The sequence below is a fragment of the Schistocerca nitens genome, chromosome 4 (genome assembly GCF_023898315.1).
Source record: "Schistocerca nitens isolate TAMUIC-IGC-003100 chromosome 4, iqSchNite1.1, whole genome shotgun sequence".
Lineage (NCBI taxonomy): Eukaryota > Metazoa > Arthropoda > Insecta > Orthoptera > Acrididae > Schistocerca > Schistocerca nitens.
In genome coordinates, this window is record NC_064617.1 from 110,583,082 (window position 1) to 110,607,327 (window position 24,246).

Sequence of the window (24,246 nt, forward strand, 5' to 3'; positions counted from 1 at the left end):
ACTTACATGAAAAGAGCTGGATAATTTCAAACAATACTGTTTTGTAGTTATGGTGCCACTCATCAAAAAACTATCATTTTGTTTCGTTATTTTAGCTATTTTTTCCTTCTGAATCTTACTAACACATCCTCTGATATCATAAGTAAATAGTTAGCTCCAGCTATATGTTATCCAATTACTGGTAAATCTAGTGATATGTCTTGTGGTGTCAGAAATTATCTTTTTTTTTTAATGGCAGTAAATTATTTATTAAAATAATGGCTAGTGGTGTCAGAAATTATCTTTTATTTTAATGGCAGTAAATTATTTATTAAAATAATGGCTAGTACTATAAATAGATTCTAAAGAGATGTTCTCTTGCTGAAAAATATGCTCTGCAGCATAGCAGCAAAACCTGTTTCAATAGTTGTTTCAGTGGTCAACATCAATTGCTGGAGTTCAGTGACTTCAAATATGGACTAGTCACTGGATGTCATCTGAGTAACAAATCCATCAGGGATATTTTAGCCCTTCTAAATCTGATCAACTCAACGGTTGGTGATGTAATTGCGATGTGCAAATGTGAAGGAACAACCAGAGCTCAATCACTACCAGCCACACCTCATGTACTGACACACAGGGACCACTGAGCACTGCAATGGGTGGTTGTGAAACATCGCTTGAAATCAGTTGAAGGAATCACTCTTGATCTCTAGCACAATGCATATGTATAAGGAGTTACAAAGAATGTGTTGCAATGGTTGAGTAGTTCCTCATAAGAAACACATTTCTATAGTCAATGTTAAATGACACTGAGTTGAGCAATGACACTGCACAGAGGATGATTGGAAACTAGTGACTTGGAGTGATGAATGCCCCTACATCTTGTGGCAGTCTGATGGAAGGGTTTGGGTTCAACAAATGACTGTAGAATGTTACCTGTCATCATGTGGAGTGCCAAAAGTATAGTATGGAGGAGGTGGTGTTACGATACAGGGGTGTTTTTTGAGGTTAGAGTGTGGCCCCTTATTGCATTAAAAATGCCAAATGCACGAGTGTATGAACATATTTTACAGCACTATGTGCTGTGTAGAGTAGAGAAACAGTATGCAGGCATTCAGAGTGCTGTGTAGAGTAGAGAAACAGTATGCAGGCATTCAGACACTCCAATGAAAAGTGTCCCTAGCTGAAATTCAAGCTATCATAAAGGTGAAGGGTGGACACACCCCATATAAATATTCGCTAATAGGTGTCTAAATACTTTTGATCATACAGTGTGTTAAGGCAACCTTCCATTAATTATATTATTTTTTATTATTTTATTTAGCAAACCAAGCCAACATCCTTAGAACTAAGTTAAAAACTAAAAACATAGAATAACATAATAGATGGAATTGACTAAAACTGTTATGCCATTGTTACAGCATGATAACCCTTGTGATAAACTGGTGCATGTGTTGTAAAACTGCTTAATGTAACAAAAATACAGAGAATAATGCATGACAAATGATACCATCCACAATTAAATGAAGCAATTATTATATACCAATACAAAATTTTACAAAAATGAAAGAGGACACTGTAACTACATACTCGTATGATATGAAACTTCCAATAAAATTAGATTGAAGGAAGAATCCATAAACTATATAACAGCTAGTGAGGAATGTTAAAGGAAATAAGGTGGCATGACATTGTTGCATACACCGAGAAGAAGCACATACTGAGACACTTGAATTCAACTGAATTTTATTTCATCCTGTAGAATTATATTATGAACAGGTAATGTCAGGACATGTCAAAAACAGAAAACATCCATTATCACTAGTTTCCTAAGTAGCAACCATTTTGATTACACATTCCTTACCACAGTTGATTATAAAGAACAATATATACAAATTTTATACAATATTTGTATAACACTACAAAATTTGTTTTCCATCATATAGTCTTTGAGTTTCTTTGGAAAGTTACTGTCATGTGTATTATCTTGCAGGTTTTTGGCAGACTTATTAGTATCTTTATACTTGAGTACTGAGGTCCTACTGTTTGACATAACATATTTGGTAATACTGATAAGACAGGAATCAATAAGTATTACATTACATGAGCTATATAAATAGAGCCCATTTGCATGGCTGCATCACCTTCTGTCAAGTGACGATACATTTATTTGAGTCTTTGCCAGCTATGTCACAGGGCCATAGCAGGAAGGACAAGTGTCTCACTGGCCTATTGTTGCCACTGTAAGCATCAAACCTGTTAGTTGCTTGGAAGAAAAGCAAGACTCAATGGAACAGATCATTACAAACACTGAAATACTACTGAATTCATTTTGTACATTTAATAATTTCTCTGGTACCTTCCTGTTCACTGAATAAATCAGTAATTCTTCTAAGATTTCTAAGTGAATGTCCTTGCTGGCTATATGCAAAAAATTCATGTTTTCATTGGTAACCACCTATGTAAATCTTCCTGACTGTAGATGCACACCTAATGCAGTCTTGCTGTTAGTAGACTATAACGTAATGGACCAAGATTACAAATAGAATATGGTACCCATAAGTAATATAGAATGTGATACACTTGTATACTTTATTTATTATATTGCTTCATATAATTACACTAGTATTATTAAGTTATGCACATTTTTCTGTAATTTTCCTTTTTAATGTTCTCATTATTCTAAAAATGAAATAGTCAACTATGTTAAATAATAACAGCGATGTGTAAAATGTTGTATTGTTAATATTACATAATTCATGTAATTTTCATATACAGATAAAATTTTTTGAAGAGTTGCATTTACTGGAAAGATGATTATACCAGTTAATATTCTAATGCTTGTGGGCAAACGTTAAAAAGTCCAAAGTAAATATGAAAAAACGTTAAAATTAGGCAAACATGGGAAGTCTGCAAATTTCATCCAAAAAAGAAAATATTGATAAAGTCAATATTGTAACTGTGTCAGTCTAAACTGTTGTTGTTGTTGTGGTCTTCAGTCCTGAGACTGGTTTGATGCAGCTCTCCATGCTACTCTATCCTGTGCAAGCTTCTTCATCTCCCAGTACCTACTGCAGCCTACATCCTTCTGAATCTGCTTAGTGTATTCATCTCTTGGTCTCCCTCTACGATGTTTACCCTCCACGCTGCCCTCCAGTACTAAATTGGTGATCCCTTGATGCCTCAGAACATGTCCTACCAACCAATCCCTTCTTCTAGTCAAGTTGTGTCACAAACTCCTCTTCTCCCCAATTCTATTCAATACCTCCTCATTAGTTATGTGATCTACCCATCTAATCTTCAGCATTCTTCTGTAGCACCACATTTCGAAAGCTTCTATTCTCTTCTTGTCTAAACTTTTTATCGTCCATGTTTCACTTCCATACATGGCTACACTCCATACAAATACTTTCAGAAACGACTTCCTGACACTGTCAACGAAAATTGTAATGTCAATCATGTAGGGAATTCATTTGAGTTCATAATTGTAATTATATCACAAGTGTTAATGAAAAAGTAAACACTATTCTATTTATTAAAAGTTACGTGATCAAGGATGCAACCACGCTTCACAATTAACTCTTAGATCTGGTACAGTCTTTGCCAATATTTGCTCAGTCTGATTGTTAAGGAAAGGTTTTGTAATCGTGAAGTGAAAAAGCTATAAATGAATTTGAATGTCAAAAAATCTTGGTTGTGAACAAATTATTTCCAGTGACATTATGATGCAGAATATTCCAAGAGAAATCACCCCAATACATTCTGCAGCAAACAAAAGTGATGTGCTAATTTGATCAACAATCATCATCACCTCTGAGCCACTAAGATAAGTATTTGAGTATTAATGAATCATTTATGCTCCAAAACTTTTCATCTTTTGCAAGAATCTCTGTAAAGTAATGAGAAGATTGCAATTTTTGGACTTGAACTTTCAAGCAGTTTATGTCTGAACTGAGATGAGGAACATTTCCGCACACAAGCTCTCTATGGTGTGCTTCAAATTCTCGATCAATCTGCCCTTTATGCTTTTTGTTACAGACACCATGTATAACTCTATGGTTAGTTAATTTGGTCTGTACTGCATTAGTGTAATGTCAGACATAAATATTACTATCACCAGATGTTTAAATACAATCTTGATGCTAGGTTTACAAAAAATATGCTTCTTCTAATCAGACTTTCCATCATTGTCCACCACACTGATGTATTTCTTATCAGGGTCTCTTTTGTGCAAAGACAGTCAAATTTTGTATCTTACTTTTTTATAATATTCTTGTTACAAGATCTGGCTCATAGTCATTTCTGTTTGCCATCTGTTTCAAAATCTGACACTCTTTTTGAAATTCAGAATGGAAGATAAGGAGCCTATACAGCATTGAGTGGAAGGAAGAGTGTTTTTATTTAAAGGTTATTCATTTCATTTTGTTGGAATCTACATCTGACATAATTGAAGTTCAATTTTTATTTTTTATTTTATTTTCATCTTTTGCAAGACTCTCTGTAAAGTAATGAGAAGATTGCAATTTTTGGACTTATATAAAAACACACAATCAATATGTACTTATCCTATGGTCTCATGACTATATGGTGATGTTTCACATGCACTTTTATCTTATTTAAGGATTCTTCTGTTGCTTCTTGGTAGAACAGTTCCATATTTAAGGTTGAATAACAAGTACATGGTTCTTGAACAAAAACAGTGTGCTAGTTATTCAACCTTAAACATGTTTACCTTGTATATTTGTATATAAGCTCTTTTTATATTACATTTAGCAGTATAATAAAGCAAGCACCATTGTGTTATGAGGCATCTTGTCTGCAACAGTGATGTGGTACTTCTAATCTTCCCTTTCTTTATCTCTTCTAGGTTTTTAGGTTTCTTTACTTTTGTTTATTTATTTATAGATCTGAGGAGGGCTCCAGATCACAGCCAAAAGAAGTAAATGTAAACAGTAAATCACTGATTATCTAAATAAAAGAATAAAAAAGGATTATTGCTTAATCACAAATAATCTGACAGGACAGGACAGTTGGTAAAATTAACTATGTTACATCATTTTCTTTCTATCATTACACAATAAATATGAAAATCATTTTTCACCTCTTTCATACAATAGCATTACCAACAAAATGTTTTCATTTTTTATATAAGTGTAATTTTTCCCACCCATTTGCTGTTTAACATTAATGTAGCTTTGTCAGGAATTTTGTGTTTTTAATATACATTGTAACTTGTCCTGTAACTTTATACTCAAATAAAAGAAACATATGCTGGACATTTATGGAAGTATCTTGAACAGAATAAAATCTTCCGTGTCATGCAGAATGGATTCTGAAAACATCAGTCATGTGAAACACAACTTGCTCTTTTCTCGCGAAAGCCATGAATCAAGGCAGTCAGGGTGATATGAGGTACTGAGGCTGGATTGAGGGTTCTCGGTAGAGAGGATCCAGCATGTTATAATGAATGGAGAAACACTGACTCAAGCAACTCAAGATGTGGTCAGAGAAGAGTGTTGGGATCCTTGCTGTTCATTCTGTGTTAGTATTAATATTGTTTTCCATGGTGTGGAAAACAATATTAGTACTGACCTGACTTGTGTGTTCTTGGTGACGTTCCGGTGGTGCAATAATCTGTACTAAAGTATTATCTGAAAAACACTATACAAATATCCAATCAGATCTTGATAAAATTTCAGTATTGGCAAATTTGCTTTAAACATTCTGAAATGTAAAACTGCATGATTCATGACACACACACAAATAAAAAAGTAGCTTATGACTACAATGTAATGCATTTATTAACTCATATGTTCTGTTTCGTAGATCCCACCAAGAAGGAGAACATTCGGGAATGCAGAACAAGTCAAATTAATCATTAACACAAAATGAGGAAATCAAAGAAACTTAATCTGTATACTTTATTCACAATAAATTTTCACTATGTTGCCTGATATTTTTCATGCTAATGCCATCTAAATTTAATGGAGTAAATTAGTATGAAATCTGATACTCTGAAAAAAGCTACTGCCTCCTCAGTTTTACTACATAGTGCTGCTCATCTGCTATTAATACTGAGTCCCATTTATAAAACATAGTACTTGTTATATTTGGCTCTGTGTGCATGCAGAAGCTATCACAGCTTTAATTAAGAGAAGAATAACAAGGATTCTTCCCTGGAAGATTACTATAAATGCCATGTTGAAAGATATCAGAAAAGAAATGACAATTTGGTAAATTCAGTGTAGCTGCATTCATAGATATAAAAATTGCTTATGACACTGTTGGAATGGAAGAGATATAGCAAGGTCTGAATTGAGTGAAACTTTCAAAACGAATACAACTCAGAATCAGAAACATGTATAACAAATCTCTGAACTACACTACAATAGATGGCAAAAAATTAGAATGGTTTAGAACTGACAGAAGGGTTCGACAAGGAAAGTGCTCTCACCAGTGCTCTTCAGTATAGTCATGGACAACATCATAAGGAAAGTTTTCCAAGGATCAAACACCAGATGATATGAAAATCATAGCATATGCAGATGGTGTGATGATATGAGTAGACAATAAGCAGAACAACTAAACACCTGGCGGAGGGTAATTGAAGAAACAGATATGGAAATAAGCTCAACAAAGAGAGAAAATCAGGAGGAGAAAGTGAAAAATGAGAGCTGTATGTTGTATTAGAAAAATTACCAAAGAAGTAGATGCTTTGAAATATCTAGAAAGTAAGCTAAGCAAGAAAGGGAACATCAAGGAAGAAATTTTGGAGATGATAGAAAACTGCTCAACATCTTATCACTGTGTACCACACTTAGTTAGGGATTGTAAAATACCTACCAAAGCAAAGATCACAGTATCCAAATCACATTATCCACCAATTTTGAACTATGGATCAGGATGATGGCCCCAGTGAAAGAAAGTTTTGAGTAGAACACAAGTGACATAGATGTGCAAGAGACCCTAGGTACGACGAGAAGGGAAAAGATAAGAAATGAAACAATATGAAACACGCTTCAGATCACTCCCCTAAAAGAAAGTATGGAGAGAAATAGGCTGAAATGGTTTGGTGACATAGTAAGAAAGGGAAAAGAAAGACCACCAAGAAGAGCTATGGAAGTCACCGAGTCTCGAATGAGATCAACTGAAAGACTACAAACAAGATGGAGAGACCACATGAAGGACGATGTGAATTGCAAAGAACAGTAATGGGAGGAAATGCTGAATGATAAGACTGTAGGAGAAAAGAGGAGGTTAAACATTTTACCTACATCTACATAGGTACTCCACAATCCAACTTATGGCACATGATGGAGTGTACCCCATATCGCTCTTAGTCATTTCCTTTCTAGTTCCACTCACAAACAGAGTGAGGGAAAAACAACTGTCCATATGCCTCTGTATGAGACTTAATTTCTCAGATCTTATCTTTGTGGTCCTAGCATACTATGTGTGTTGGAGGCAGTAAAGCTGTTCTGCAGTTAGTTTCAAATGCCAGTTTTCTAAATTTGTTCCTTGAAAAGAATGTCGCATTCCATACAAGGATTCCCATTTGAGTTCACAAAGCATCTCCATAACAACTGTATGTTGTTTGAATCTACCAGTAACAAATCTAGCAGCCCATCTCTGAGTTGCTTCAATGTCTTCCTTTAATCTGATCTAGTATGGATCCCAAACACTTGAGCTGTACTCAAGAATAGGTTGCACTAGCACCCTACATGCAGTCTCCTTTACAGATGAACCACATTTTCCTAGAATTCTACCAATAAACTGAAGTTCACCATTCATCTACCCTACCACAATCCTCACATACTCATTCCATTTCATATCACTTTGCAATGTTATGCCCAGACATTTAGGTGACAAGCAGAACACTACTAATGCTGTATCCAAACATTACAGGTTTGTTTTTCCTACATGTCCACATTAACTCACATTTTTCTACATTTAGAGCTAGTGCCATTCATCAACTAGAAATTTAGTCTAAGTCATCTTGTATCCTCCTACAGTCACTCAACTTTGACATCTTACCATATATCACAGCATATCAGCAAACAACTGCAAATTGCTGCACATCCAGTTTACCAAGTCATATTGGTAGATGGAAATGGCATTTTGAAAATTGCAGACTTCGGTTTGGGCAGGGCAATTGGCATACCTCTGAGAGTATATACTCACGAAATAGTAACATTGTGGTACAGAGCTCCTGAGGTGTTGCTTGGGGCAAACAAGTATTCTTACCCAATAGACATGTGGTCTATTGGCTGCATATTTACTGAAATGGCGTCAAAAAAACCTTTGTTTGAAGGCGACTCTGAAATTGACCAACTGTTTAAAATATTCAGAGTGTTAAAAACACCAACAGAAGAAATATGGCCAGGTGTTACACAGTTACCAGACTATAAACCAACTTTTCCGAACTGGGTACAATATAACCTGAATAGCCATGTGAAGAATATTGACGACGATGGATTGGATTTGCTTAAGAAATTACTGGTCTACAGTCCGCCTGATAGACTATCTGCAAAACAGGCCATAAGGCATACATATTTTGATAAAATGGACATGTCAAAAGTACCGACAACTACTGCGTGAGAATTTATATTTATTCGAGGAGTCCAGGAAATTTTATAGAGAAGAATGTCAAATCATTTTACTTTGTGAATATTTCTTAACCATTCTGTACTTAGCTGTGTACTATAGCAACCACATAAAAGCATGTCAGGAGTGAAAAAAAAAAAGGTCACGTTGGCAGCCCTGCAGCCAAGCGACTAGCGCGAGTTTTGGTGTTCTCGTAAAGATAAGTCATTTTAGATTATAAAACATATAGATTAGTACTGAATACGTGGTAAATAAGTGTATTAGTGTGCCGTTTTAAGTCTACCATTAAAGGTTTCATTTTTCTTTACGTAATATAGCAGAAAACACGAAAAGACCGTACAGTCGTATTTTCTGTTTACGTTCTGCTGAAGCAAATCTATAGAATTTCGTTTAGTTGTTCCTTGCTCTCTCCAGCAATTTAACTTAGCGTACCTCTTCATTATTTAACTAGCATTTCCGGAAAGTAGCGTAAAGTTTAAGTTGTTGTTTCAGAAACTTTGCACTTTTGTTTTTGTTTACACACAGTTGTGTAAACAGTTGCGTATAGGCCAAATTTGTGTAACCATATTTTCGTGTTTATCTGTAATTTAACTGACTTATTCTTAATAAACTATTACGTTTATCATGAGTGAAAAGTGCCTGACTTGCCGTAGAATTGTTAGGTCGGGGCTTTGGTGTGATGGGTGCTGTAGCTTTTTCCATGTGGGTGACTGTAGTGGCGTGGGAATAGGGGACGTAAATGAGACTCATCAGTGGTTTTGTAGGATTTGTAGTAGAGATAGGAAGATACTAGAACAGGAGGGGAAAATTGCCGCCCTTCAGGCTGAGTTAGACAAGGCCAGGGGAGATCTTGACAGGTTAAGGAGGGAGAAGGGTAAAGAGAGGTGGGAAGTGGCAACAGGCAACAGGAGGAACAGGCCTAGAACTTTGTCTGACAGCTTTATGGTGAATGTGGAAAATAGATTTGACCTGTTGCTTCAGTTAGAAGCTGGTGAGCCTCAAGCAGTTGCAGGTGTAGACAGGGCACAACAAACTTTCAGCAGCAAATTGAAAAGTAAGAATGTAGGGAAATCAGTAAAGAGAAAGAAAGTGTTGTTGTTAGGTAGTTCCCATGGAAGAGGTGTTGGCCAACTTTTGCAGGATGAACTAGGATCAGAATACCAGGTCACCAATTTTTTTAAACCTAGTGCTGGTCTGGAGCAGGTGACAGAGGATTTAGGATCACTTTGCAAAGATTTCACTAAGGAAGACACCGTGGTTATAGTGGGTGGGGCAGGTAACAGTATTGACAGAGATCCTGGGTACAGTATAGAGTGTGACCTGGCGAAGATTGCATCAGCATCGAAGCATACTAGTGTTGAGTTTGTATCTGTTCTTGGGCGCCATGACCGACCTCATTTGAACTCTTCTGTCAAGAGAGTTAATTTGGAGCTGGAACGGCTGCTCATGTCGGGTGCGGGGTCACACATTGGTGTGGTTCCTGTTGATTCTCTCAGTAGGTGGGATTATACTAGGCATGGCCTTCACCTCAACAGGAAGGGGAAGGGTAAATTGGCTGGGGAAATAGCAGGAAAGTTAAAGGGGGGAGGCACTGTCATGAGTGGTAAAATACCAGTGGTTATAGGATTCAGAAAAGACCCTTTTTTAGGGTAGAGAGGACAGAAAGAAAGCAAATTTTAAGAGAGGTTAGAACTGACACAAATCTTCAGTTTGAGAAAGAAATCAAAAAACATAATTCCAGCTTATTACATCAGCATAAACAGCCATTGGTTAAGAATTTTCAACTGTCAGCAGATATTTTAACTCCACCCAATTTTAACTCAGTCAATGAGAAATGTCAGCTATCTTTATTGCATCAAAATATTCGAGGACTGAGAAATAAAATTAATGAATTAACTATCTGCATAGATGAATTAGAGTCTTCAAACCCAGCTGACATAATCTGCCTCTCTGAACATCATGTGACCACTGGTATAGAACTTTTAAGTGTTACAGGGTTTAGGTTAGCATCTCACTTTTGTAGATCAGAAATGGAGAAAGGAGGAGTTGCCACATTCATCAGGAACTGTCATAAATTTAAGAACATAGACATTCATAAATTTTGCCTAGAACAGCATATGGAAGCATGTGCAATAGAATTAGAATTTCACAAAAAATCCTTCATAATATTAAGTGTATATCGAGCACCTGCAGGTAACTTTAATCTGTTTGTCAACCACCTTGAAGCTGTACTGGCCCATTTAACAACCAAAAACAAAGAAATAGTGGTTGCTGGTGATTTCAATGTAGATTTCCTTAAAGACTCTCCCAATAAGAACTTGTTTGAGTTAGTAACACTATCATTCAACTTAATTCCCACAGTAAAGTTCCCCACTAGGATAGCCACTTGCTCACAAACAGCCATTGATAATATCTTTATAGAAAAGTCCAATGAACAAAATTATATTACAAAACCAATAGTCAATGGCCTCTCAGACCATGACATGCAGTTCCTTCTGTTAAATGTTAATACTGAACAGGATATAAAATCTGTTAAATCTGAGCTCAAAAGGGTAATCAGTAAGCCAAAAATTGATTATTTTAGGACACTCCTCAGAGACATTCACTGGACTGATGTTTACAGCGTTCATGGCATGAATGAAAAATATAACATTTTTGCTAATAAAGTGCTTACCTTATTCGAACACTGCTTTCCCCCAAAACTTACCAAGGTTAGAGCAAAGTCTACAAAGAAGCCATGGATTACTCGAGGAATAGGGGTATCTTGTAAAACAAAAAGAAAACTGTATCTGTCACTCCGAAACATTTCCAATGTTGATGCTATAGCACATTATAAGAAATACTGCAAAATATTAAAGACTGTAATACGGATGTCAAAGCAAATATATTACAAGGAAAAGATAGTCATATCAGATAACAAAATAAAGACAATATGGGATATAGTGAAGGAGGAGACCGGTAGAACCAGACATGAAGAGGAACAAATAGCATTAAGAGTAAATGATACATTGGTGACAGATATGTATAGTGTTGCAGAACTTTTTAACAAACATTTTATAACTGTTACTGAAAAGATGGGGTTGTCAGGTTCGGTAGATGCTGCTATGGATTACCTTAGACCAGACATTTCAAGTAACTTCCTTAATATGAATTTGACCCTCACTACCCCAACAGAAATAATGTCCATCATAAAATCTTTAAAATCAAAAACATCTAGTGGGTATGATGAAATATCAACAAAGTTAATTAAAGAATCTGATTCCGAGCTAAGTAACATATTAAGCTATCTGTGTAGCCAGTCGTTTATTAGTGGAATATTTCCTGAATGGCTGAAATATGCTGAAGTTAAGCCACTGTTTAAGAAGGGAGATAAAGAAATAGCATCAAATTTCCGTCCAATTTCACTGTTGCCAGCATTCTCAAAAATTTTCGAAAAAGTAATGTACAGTCGTCTTTATAACCATCTTATCTCAAATAACATACTGTCAAAGTCACAGTTTGGATTTCTAAAAGGTTCTGATATTGAGAAGGCTATCTACACTTACAGTGAAAATGTGCTTAATTCATTAGACAAAAAATTGCAGGCAACTGGTATATTTTGTGATCTGTCAAAGGCATTTGACTGTGTAAATCACAATATCCTTTTAAGTAAACTAGAATATTATAGTATAACAGGAAATGCTGCAAAATGGTTCAAATCTTATATCTCTGGCAGGAAACAAAGGGTGTTATTAGGAAAGAGACATGTATCAAGCTATCAGGCCTCATCCAACTGGGAACTAATTACATGTGGGGTCCCACAAGGTTCCATTTTGGGGCCCTTACTTTTTCTTGTGTATATCAATGACCTTTCATCAGTAACATTACCAGATGCCAAGTTTGTTTTGTTTGCCGATGATACAAACATTGCAATAAATAGCAAGTCAAATGTAGTCTTAGAAAGATCAGCCAATAAAATATTTGTGGACATTAATCACTGGTTCCTAGCCAATTCTTTGTCACTAAACTTTGAAAAAACACACTACATGCAGTTCAGAACTTGTAAGGGGTGTCCCAAGAGTATATGTCTAACATACGATGACAAGAAGATAGAAGAAGTGGACAGTGTTAAATTCTTGGGATTACAGCTTGATAATAAATTCAACTGGGAGGAGCACACCAAAGAACTGCTGAAGCGTCTTAACAAATCTCTGTTTGCAATGCGAATTTTGTCAGACATAGGGGATATAAAAATGAAAAAGCTGGCATACTATGCTTACTTTCATTCCATAATGTCATATGGGATTATTTTTTGGGGTAATTCATCAAGCCAAGCTAAAGTTTTCCGGGCACAAAAACGTGCAGTGAGAGTTATATGTGGTGTGAACTCAAGAACATCCTGCAGAAGCCTGTTTAGGGAACTAGGGATACTAACTACTGCTTCCCAATATATTTATTCCTTAATGAAATTTGTCATTAAAAATATATCACTTTTTCAAACCAACAGCTCAATTCATGGAATCAATACTAGAAATAAGAATAATCTTCACAAGGATTTAAAGTCACTTAGTCTTGTACAAAAAGGTGTGCATTATTCAGGAACACACATTTTCAATAACTTACCAGCAGCCATAAAAAGCTTAACAACCAATGAAATTCAGTTTAAGAGAAGCCTAAAGGATTTATTGGTGGCCAACTCCTCCTACTCCATTGATGAATTTCTTAGTAAAACCAACTGATTTGTATATAAGTACAACATAACTTCTGCACAATTTCAGTGCAGTAATGTGTTCATTGAAAATTTGTGTGTGTGTGTGTTAGTATAATCTAACTTCTGCATCATTTCAGTGCAGTAATGTGTTCATTGTAAATAAGTATTACAGTAGTTGTATTACCTTATAAATAAATAAAAAACTTTTTTATTTTAAATTCAGTGCATTAGTATTTGTAAAATGACTCTTAGTGTTCATTAAAAAATGACGATCATTCCACTTGGGACCTGTGGAATGGTACATTAGCTTATTTGTTTTAGTTGTAAATATTTGTCATGTATTGTTGTTTTTCTGACATGTTCCACATCCTGGAGGACCTCCTCACTACGGATCAATTGGAATGAAAGTAAATCTAATCTAATCTAATAGAGAATAACAATCATCCTATCACACTTCCCGAGGGCACTCCTGACGATACCCTTGTCTTTGATGAACAGTTGCTGTTGAGGACAACATACTGGGTCCTATAACCTAAGAAGTCCTCAAGCCACTCACATTTCTGTGAACCTATTGCACATACTCATACTTTGTTTAACAGCCTGCAATGGGGTACCATGTCAAATGCTTTCTGGGAATCTAAATATATGTAATCTGCCTGTAGCCCTTCATCTATAGTTACAGTAAATCATATGAGAAAAGGGCAAGCTGAGTTTCCCCTGAGCGACGCTTTCTAAAGCCACGCTGTTTCATGGACATAAGCTTCTTGGTGTCAAGAAAATTTATTACATTCAAACTCAGAAAGTGTTCAAGGATACTGCAGCAAACCAAGGTTAAAAGTATTGGTCTCTAATTTTAGAGGTCCATTCTTTTGCCCTTCTTATGTACAGGAACCACCTGCAATTTTTTCCGTTTGCTTGGGACTTTGCGCTGCATGAGAGATTTGTGATACATGCAAGCTAGGTAAGAGTCCAATGCTATAGAATACTCTTTGAAAAACCAAATTGGGATTCCATCAGGACCTGGTGACATATTTGTTTTCAACTCTTTCAGTTATTTCCCTACACCAGGGATGCTTACTACTATGTTGTCCACATGGTAGTCTTATCAGTGGTCAAATTATGGTCTGTTTGTATGAATTTCCTATATGAAAGATTTCTTGAGTGTGAGATTTAAAACTTTGGCTTTCGTTTTGCTGTCTTCAGCTGCCACACAAGACTGGTCAACAAGTGAGTGGATAAATGCCTTAGATCCACTTAGCACTTTTATTTAAGATCAGAATTTCCTCGGGTTCTCTGTTAGATCTTTTGTTAAGGTTTGATGGTAGTAGTTGTATGCTTTGTGTATAGGTCTTTTCACAGACTCACAAATCTCTACTAAACTTTGCTGGTCATCATTTGCATGTTCTCTTTTGAACCAAGAGTTCAACAGCCTCTGCTTCCTCAGCATTTCACTAATCTCCTTATGAAACCATGGTGGACCTTTTTCTGTTCTTTATCCACTTACTAGGAGCATAATTCTTCAGACCATGATTTACAATTTGCTTAAACTTTGCCCACATTTTCTCTACATACAGCTCACTGGAAAGAAGTGATGTCAGTTCACTGCCTAAGTGAGATACTGACAACTGCTTATTTCAACAAGAAGAAGAAAAAGACTTCAGAGAAGTACTTGTCCTACCGCTTTATAACAAACACTGCTCCTTCCCATGTAGATGGGAGCTTGCTTAATATTGTACCACCATAGTACATAGTTCATTCTGAAACGTGGACAAAGAGTCAAAGTCTATATTAAAATTATTTTTGTGTCTTGTATCATGACTGTGTACATCACAGTTGAGTGGAAACAGCTTTTTATTATCAGCAACAAAAGAAAGCAAAGAGTAAATGTATTGGGAAGTGAGTGTAAGGGTACCAAGACCCTTCCAGAGTCTTTTTCTAAATGTGTTGTAATCTACTTTATGCAATATTCTTACCGTTTGCATCTGCTGGACAAATGTTCTATTTACTTCAGGTGCACTTCCTCCAAAGATAATTATGTGTAAGACAACAGAAAATGAGAATATGTAAAATAAACCAAAACTCTTGTCTTCAGCTCAACACAATGGGAGATACTTCCAAGGATGTAGCATGCTAAACTGAACATCTTTATTAGTTTACTCAGTTTGCTGACTCAATATTTTTTCTGGACCCCAAAGACTTCTTTCAGTATACAACCATTAATGTTTAGTTCTGCAGATAGAGAATCACTACTGATCGTTTGAAATTGCATACTATGAGCCTCTGTGGGACTAAGACATAAGACAGTTAGCTATGATCCACTCGTAGACCTGTTTAGCTATCATCTGATTTGTGACTGCTAAGACTGTTTGGACCCTTGATCAGGATGCTTGTGTCATTGTCGGCAAACATTTCAGTTTTTAAACTGCTCTTTAATGTCAATGGAATGTCACTGATATAGGTCAGAAACAAAAATTGGTCCAGCACTGCTTCCATGGCACTCCATTCTTTTTTTATTTATTTATTTACTTTTAACGCAGCCCACCATGAAGTACTCTGCTGTGCCAACTTTTTGATCTGAGAGTAGCACTTGCAACAAACATCCTCAGTTATTTGCTGGATGTATTCCAATCTCGGTTTTCCCTATACAGTTTTTACCTCTACAGCTCCCTCTAATACCATGGAAGCTATTCCCAGATATTTGAAGAGGTGTCCTCTCCTCCTTGTCAGTGTTTTCCACATATTCCTTTCATAATCAATTCTGTGAAGAACCTCCTCATTCCTTACCTAGTCAGTCCACCTTATTTTCAACAGTCTTCTTTGGCATCACATCTCAATTGTTTCAGTCCTCTCTTGTTCTGGTTTCCCCACAATGCTGTACTCCAAACATATATTCTCATAAATTTCTTCCTCAGATCAAAGCCTATGTTTGATACTAGTAGACTTCTGTTGACAAGGAATGCCATTTTTGCCATTGCCAGTATGCTTTTTGTGTCCTCCTTACTCCATCTGTCATAGTTCATTTTACTACCTAGACAGCAGAATTGCTTAACTTTGTGATCCCCAATTTTGATGTTAGGTTTCTCACTGTTCTTGTTTCTGCTACTTCTCATTATTTTTGTCTTTCTCCAATTTACTCTCAATCCATATTCCGTACCCATTAGACTGTTCATTCCATTCAACAGATCCTGTAATTCTTCTTCGCTTTCACTGAGGAAAGCAATGTCTTCAGCAAATCTTAGCACTAATTATCCTTTCACCCTGAATTTGAATCATGCACTGAAATCTTTTTTTTATTTGCATAATTGCTTCTTCAATTTATAGAGTCAATGGTAGAGGTGAAAGGCTACATATCTGCTTACACCCTTTTTAAAATGAGCACTTTCTTTTCCTATACCTTACCCCTACTTTTCTCAGAGTTTCGAACATCTTGCATGATATCACACTGTCGAACACTTTTTCCATGTCGACAAATCCTATGAACATGTCTTGATTTGTCTTCAGTCTTGCCTCCATAATCAACTGCAACATCAGAATTGCCTCTCTGGTGCCTTCGCCTTTCCTATAGACAAACCGACAGTTATCTAACACATCTTCAACTTTCTTTTCCAGTCTTCTACATATTATTCTTGTCAGAAATTTGGATGCTTGAGCTGTTAAGCTGACTGTGTGATAATCCTCCACTTGTTGGCTCCGGCTATCTTCATAATTGTGTAGATGATGTTTTTCTGAAAGTCTGATGGTATGTCGCCAGTCTCATATATTCTACAGACCAAAGTGAATAGTTGTTTTGTTGCCACTTCCCCCAATGATTTTAGGAATTCTGCTGGAATGTTATCTATCACTTCCGCCTTATTCAATCTTACGTTGACCAAAGCTCTTTTAAATTCTGATTCTAATACTGGATCCCTGACCTCTTCTATGTTGACTTCTGATTCTTCTTCTATCACGTCATCAGACAAGTCTTGCCCCTCGTAGAGGCCTTCGATGTACTCTTTTCACCTGTTCACCCTCTCTTCTGCATTTAACAGTAGAGTTCCCATTGCACTCTTAATGTTACCACTCTTGCTTTTAATTTCATCAAAAGTTCTTTTGACTTTCGTATATGCTGACTCAGTCCTTCTGACCATCATTTCTTTTTCGATTTCTTCATATTTTTGGTGCTGCCATTTCATTGTAGCTTCCCTGCACTTGCTATTTATTTCACTCATAAGTAACTTATATTTCTGTATTCCTGAATTTCCACAAACATTTTTGTACTTCCTTCTTTCGTCAAGCACCTGAAGTATTTCTTCTGTTACCCACGGTTTCTTCGAGTTACCTTCTTTGCACCAATGTTTTCCTTTCCAGCTTCTGTGATTGCACTTTTTAGAGATGCCCATTTGTTTTCAGCTAAACTGCCTAGTTAGCTATTGCTTAGAGACATTCAGTCATATCTCGTCATTCATAAGTACTTCCATATTCCACTTCTTTGCACACTGATTCTTCCTGACTAGTCTCTTAAACTTCAGCCTGTTCTTCATCCCTACTAAATTGTGATCTGAGTCTATATCTGCTCCTGTGTAGGCCTTATGATCCAGTATCTGATTTTGGAATAGCTGCCTGACCATGATGTAATTTAACTGATATCTTCCTGTACCTACTTGCCTTTTCCAAGTATGACTCCTCCTCTTGTGATTCTTTAACAGAGTATTCACTATTACTAGCTGAAATTTATTGCAGAATTCAATTAGTCTTCTTCGTCTCTCATTCCTAGTACCGCGCTCATATTTTCCTGTAACCCTTTCTTCTACTCTTTCCCCTACTATCACATTCCAGTTTCCCATAATTATTAGATTTTCATCTCCCTTTATGTACCTGAACTATCGTTGTCAGTTCTGGTTTGCTGTCAATTCTGATAAGAACAATCCTATCGCTGAACTGTTTACAGTAACTCACTCTCTGCCATATGTTTCTGTCCATAATGAATCCTACTCCTATTACACCATCTTCTGTCACTGTCGATATTGCCCTATACTCATTTGAACAGAAATTCTTGTCTTCTTTACATTACACTTCACTGACACTCACTATATCTAGAGTGGGCCTTAGCAATTCCCTTTAGAGATTTTGTAGCTTCCCTACCACGTTGAGACTTCTGACATTCCATGCCCTGACTCATAGAACATTATTCATCCACTAGTTATTCAATCTTTCCCTCATAATCACCTCCCCCTCGGCAGTCCCCTCCCAGAGATCCAAATGAGGGACTAGTTCGGAATCTTTTGCTAATGGAGAGATCATCACGACACTTTATCAATTACAGGCCATACGTCCTTTCATACAGTGTTTTCCATTGCCTTCTGCAACCTCATGCCATTGATCATTGCTGATCCTTCCACGTTTAGAGGCAATTTCCCAACCCAAGGGGAAGAGAGTGCCCTGAGCCTCTGTCCATTCCTCCATCCTCTTTGACAAGGCCATTGACTGAATGAGGGTGACTTCTTATGTTGGAAGCCTTTGGCCACCATTACTAATGATTTTTATTCGATTTAAGCTATGGTGGGGCCCGAACCCAGGTCCGAGGACATTTTCATTATTGATCAAAAAAAGCTACCCCTAGACCTTGGGTGCTTTAGATACAATCACTCAATGAAACCCTCTGCTGTCTGTTATGGAGATAAGATTCCATCATGCAAAAGGATGCCATTAATGCATTAACATTTCAATTTGCATGAGTCACAATTGGAATCACAATGATCACATAGGTTCAGTCATACGTAAAACACATAATAAATTTTATTTCATTGGTAGGATACTAGAAAAAGCAATCAGTTTACAAAGGAGAAAGCTTTCAAAAACACTTGTGCATCTATGACCCATACCAAACAGGGCTAATAAGGGATATTGAACATATACAAAGGACAAAACTAATGGTCATAGGTTTGACTGACTCAGGGAAGAGCACCACAGAAAAGCTGAAAAATGTGAACTGCCAGACAATTTAAGATGTATGTCCACTATTCCACAGCAACCTATATTAAGTATCTAAAATCAGAATACATTACAGATCTCTATGTATCACTTTTGTAGGGGCTGTAAAGATTATTAGACCAATTACAAAAGGCACAGAGGCATCCAAGCAGTCACTCTGGACATGCTACTTGTGTAAATGGAACAGGAAGAAACCCTAATACGTGATGTAATGGAAAGAACCTATAGCCAAGCTCTTCACAGTGGTTTGTAGAGTATGAGTACAGACGCATGATTAATACTTACAGAATATTTTTCCCATTACACATTCAACCTTGGTTATTCTAAAGCTAATACTAACTGATTTTGAAAAGAATGACATTTTTGTCATACTGGAAACATATGTAATTGGTCAAATTCTTGTCTTGAAAATAATTTATTTCCAGCACAATCACAAAAATAAATTATCAGTTTTGGCCATCACCAGCCATAATCAGATCATAAAGTGGATACCTATAGTATTTCACTCCAGCCACTGAGAAAACCACATTGTCAATTTCTATTTGAAATTCTGTGTGATACAGCAAAAAATAAACTACAAACTACTAACACTTTCTTATCCTATATCTTATAGATCAGCACTGGTACAACAAAAAATTCCAGATGTTATGCTCTTTTTTTCATCCCTCCCTTTACAGAAGATGTCTGCCTTCAGTTATACATAAATACCCTATAATACTAAATTATTCTATCTCTAAATGTCATTCTTAGCAGGAAGTAAATTTCATGATTAAAGTAGGTAAAGTAAAATAGTTCATACATTATATACTACACATCCATACACAAGTTATGGCTGCCCAGCATCTCACAAACTATGAAACTACTCATACTGGTGTCATGATTAATTCTGCCAATGTTGGAGTAATTATCTGTATCTACATCTATTCTCTTCAAACCACCATGAGGTGCATGCAGAGGGTACATCCCATTGTACCAGTTGTTAGGGTTTCTTCCTCTTCCATTTACATATGGAGCACAGGAAGAATGACTGTTTGAATGTCTCTGAGCATATAGTAATTATTCCAATCTTATCCTCACAACACTATGTGAGTGATACAAAGGGGGTTGTAGTATACTCCTAGAGTTATCATTTAAGGTCAGATCTTGAAAATTTATCAATTAACTTTCTTGGGATAGTTTATAGCTATCTTCAAGAGTCTTCCAGATCAGTTCCTTCAGTATCTTTGACACTCTCCCACAGATCAAACAAACATTGATGCTGCCCTTCTCTGTATATGCTCAATATCCCCTGTTAGTCCTATTTGGTATGGGTTCCACATACTTGAACAATATTCTAGAATGGGTCACACGAGTGATTTGTACGCAATCTCTTTTGTAGACTGACAGCACTTCCCCAATATTCTACCAATAAACGAAGTCTACCAACTGCTCTACCCACAATTAAGCCTAGGAGATCATTCCATTCCATGTCCCCCACGAAGTGTTACACCCAGGTATTTGTATGAGTTGGCCAATTCCAACAGTGACTCATTTACATTATAGTCATAGAATGCTAGGTTTTTTCGTTTTGCGAAGAGCACAATTTTAATTTCTGAACATTTAAAGAAAGTTTCCAGCCTCTGTACCACTTTGAAATCTTATCAAGATCTGACTGAATATTTATCCAGCATCTTTCAGACAGTACTTCATCATAGATAACTGCATCATTTGCAAACAATCCAGGTTTACTATTAATATTGCTTGCATGGTCATTGACATACAACATGAACAGCAGGAGTACCTACACACTTCCCTGGGGCACACCTGAAGCTACTTCTACTTCTGGTGATGACTCTCCATCCAAGATAACATGCTGCTTCTTCCCTAACAAAAAGTACTCAATGCAGTCACAAATTTCACTTTATACCCCATATGATGGTACTTTTGACAATAAGCATAGGTGTGCTACTGAGTCAAATGCTTTTCAGAAATCAGTATTGAATCTGCCTGACCACATTGAGCCAAAGCTTCCAGTATGTCATGTGAGGAAAGTGTGAGTTGGATTTCAAATGATTGATGTTTCCAGAATCCATGCTGGTTGGCACTGAGGAGGTCATTCTGTTCAAGATAGCTCATTATGTTTGAGGTCAGAATATGTTCTAAGACCCTGGAACAAATTGATGTCAAGGATATTGAAAAGTAATTTTGTGCATCTGTTCTACTACCCTTCTTGTAGATGGGTGTGACTGTGCTTTTTTCCAAGAACAGGGCATGGTTATTTGTTCAAGGGATCTACAACAGATTATAGTTGGAAAAGGGGCTAACTCTACTGCAACTTTGGTATTGCATCTGATGTGGATTCCATCGGGCCCTGGAGCTTTATTCAATTTTAACGATTGTAGCTGTATCTCAACACCACTGACACTAACACTTCATTCATATTTTCGTGGTACAAGGATTAAATTGGGGCAATTCTCCTGGGTTTTCCTTTGTAAAGGAACTTTTGTAAATGGAGTTATGCATTTCCACTTTTGCTTTACCACCCTCAGTTTCAGTTCCTGTCCCATATGCTAGGGGCTGGACACTAACTTTGGTGCCACTAACAGCATTTACATATGACCACAATTTCTTTGGGTTTCATGAAACATCATTTGACATTATTCTGCTATGGTAGTCATTGAAGGCATCACAAATTGCTGTCTCGACAGCCAAATGTGTCTCATTCAGCATCTATCTACAGCCCTAAACTTTTTTTAACACCTATATTACAGACAAAATAAACAAACACTTTTTTTATATATACTATATTTTAGTTGTGCTAATGATGAGGTGACAAAAACTGCTCTGCAATTGCTACTTGTACTCTAAAATACATAAAAATAATTTCAAGTTCATCTAATTTTCTCTTTTTCTGGTGCGATTACTAAAGCGTTGATACACACCAGAAAATGCTTCCAGGCAACCATCAGCCCCCACAATGAAATATAAAATCGTAAGTCCAGAAATGCCCAATATGGCTCCATAACAGGCATAATAGCCACAAATAAATGGTAATTGCTTCTTAGTACACTACTGTGACAATAGAATTCCCTCCCCTCTTTTTTTTTTAACAAATTGGGTACCTATTTGGAATAATGACTGCCAGCTACACACTCAACACTGTGATTAAATTATGTAAAATTTCTTGTATAATTTGAAAGAAAGAAAAATTGCACACTAGGATTCAGGTTTACCTGTACTTTTTTTTGGCAGCTTCTTTTTCATGTGGGTAAATAAATCGGTAATGGTAATACATTAGCATTGGAAGACACGCATAAATGTATTCAGTGAAATCATCTTCTTGTGAACATGGATTCCCTTCCATTGTAAGAGATCGTAACAGAGGAAACCGCCTTAAATACACAACCTGAAAAATATCTTTCTTAATTAATTATCCTGATTTAGCAGTGAATACTATAATGCAATGTAAGTGTTGAAATATTTCCTTCAGATACTAAATCGATCTTACACTATCTCTGCCATCTATTCTGTTTCTTCCAATGCTAAACAGTTTTAGATTGATTAACTGGTCCATATTTTCTATTTTTTTAATATTATTTTCATAAACTGAGAGTATTTCAAGTTTTGTAAGTTTTTCCAGATTTTCTAAGACTTCGATCTGATTGAAAGATAAATCCAGCTCTTTCAGATTTACAAGCGCATCCAAATTCTCTATCTTCTGAATAATATTTAATGTAAGTTGCAGTTTCACTAGGGATGTCATCATCCATAAATTGTCGATTCTAAGAATATCTGAAACGTATAAAATGCAGTATTTTTGTCATTAACAAAACTAATTATATATATTGCATTCTGCTCTATGAACAATGAACTAATTCGTAATATTTGTATTTGTTTTGTCGACTCTAAGAACATCTGAAACGTATAAAATGCAACATTTCTGTCATCAACAAAACTATTACATATATATTGCATTCTGCACTATCAATAACGAACTAATTCTTAAATTTATATTTTTACTGACTCAGGTCCTCTAGTCGAATTGTGCGAACTTTCTCCAAAACTATTCCATCTCTCAAAAATACTTTTCCGGCTTCTCCGACAGGTGCTTGTTGCATAACTAAATTCTTTAATAGATCCGTATCTATAACTCCAGGTTCCGGATTATCGTGTATGACACTCATCTTGAGCTAAAAATTCTGCAATCCTCAGTCTTCTTATGAAATTACACGAACTTACAATTGCAATCACGTAACTTTCCAATTACAGCTGTCCCGTGAGTTGTTATGGCAACATGTTTCTGTGTGTGACGGAATTATGGACGAGCAAAACTGAGCGGAATGAAGCAGCAATTTATGCTTACAGGGGCCCTCACACGCTCTTTATTTATTGCGCAACAATATTGTGTCAATACATTGCGCGAAAGAGCTAGGCCAACAACGACACAATATTTCTGTGCAATATTTATGCCCGGGACGGCAGAATTCTGCCTTCAAAGCGAAAATGTAGGCGCTCGATAATGTGGAACTTGTACGTATTGTGACTGAGTTGCTTGCAAGCAGAAATTATGCAGAAAGTGTGAAATAAATCTGAAATATTTCAAGGTAACATTTCAATAGGCTACAGGCTCTTTCACAGCAGCATAGAGCCGTAAACCTAATCAGACAACGTTTATTATTATAGAATTTGGCCACTTATAGACATCTTCGAAGTATTGCACGGTGCTTTAATATACATCCTCCAGCCCACTTCCTGATCTTATGTCATTTACTTTTTCAGTCTTTGCGGGAATTCGTTCGGGCCGGATTGAACTTCTCTCGGTGTCGGCAGGAACTGGACTTCATTGCGCACATTACAGCATTTGCCATAGAAAGCGAGCCAAGTTAAAGATAATAAGGGAAAAAACGGTGCTACTAACAATGGTATTTCTTTCGCTTAAACGACAGATGGTCCTAATCCATAGCCAAGTCGTAAGATCTGTCGGAAGGTCGCAAGTGGGCGGACAATTTCCAGTGTGTTGA

The 24,246-nt window shown here is 36.4% G+C and overlaps 1 protein-coding gene across 1 annotated transcript in view; it reads right to left on the minus strand.

Annotated features, from left to right (window-relative positions):
* The window catches only part of LOC126251688 (dynein regulatory complex subunit 3), a 105,787-nt gene extending 82,122 nt beyond the window's left edge, over window positions 1-23,665 (minus strand). Inside the window, exons 1-3 of the mRNA XM_049952275.1 lie at window positions 23,250-23,665; window positions 22,734-23,017; window positions 22,459-22,631 (exon numbers count right to left, since the gene is read on the minus strand). Of these exons, the coding sequence (XP_049808232.1) occupies window positions 22,459-22,631; window positions 22,734-23,017; window positions 23,250-23,409 (617 nt within the window). The 5' untranslated portion in view covers window positions 23,410-23,665. The remainder of the gene's footprint in view (window positions 1-22,458; window positions 22,632-22,733; window positions 23,018-23,249) is intronic.
* Window positions 23,666-24,246: the final 581 nt, after the last annotated feature.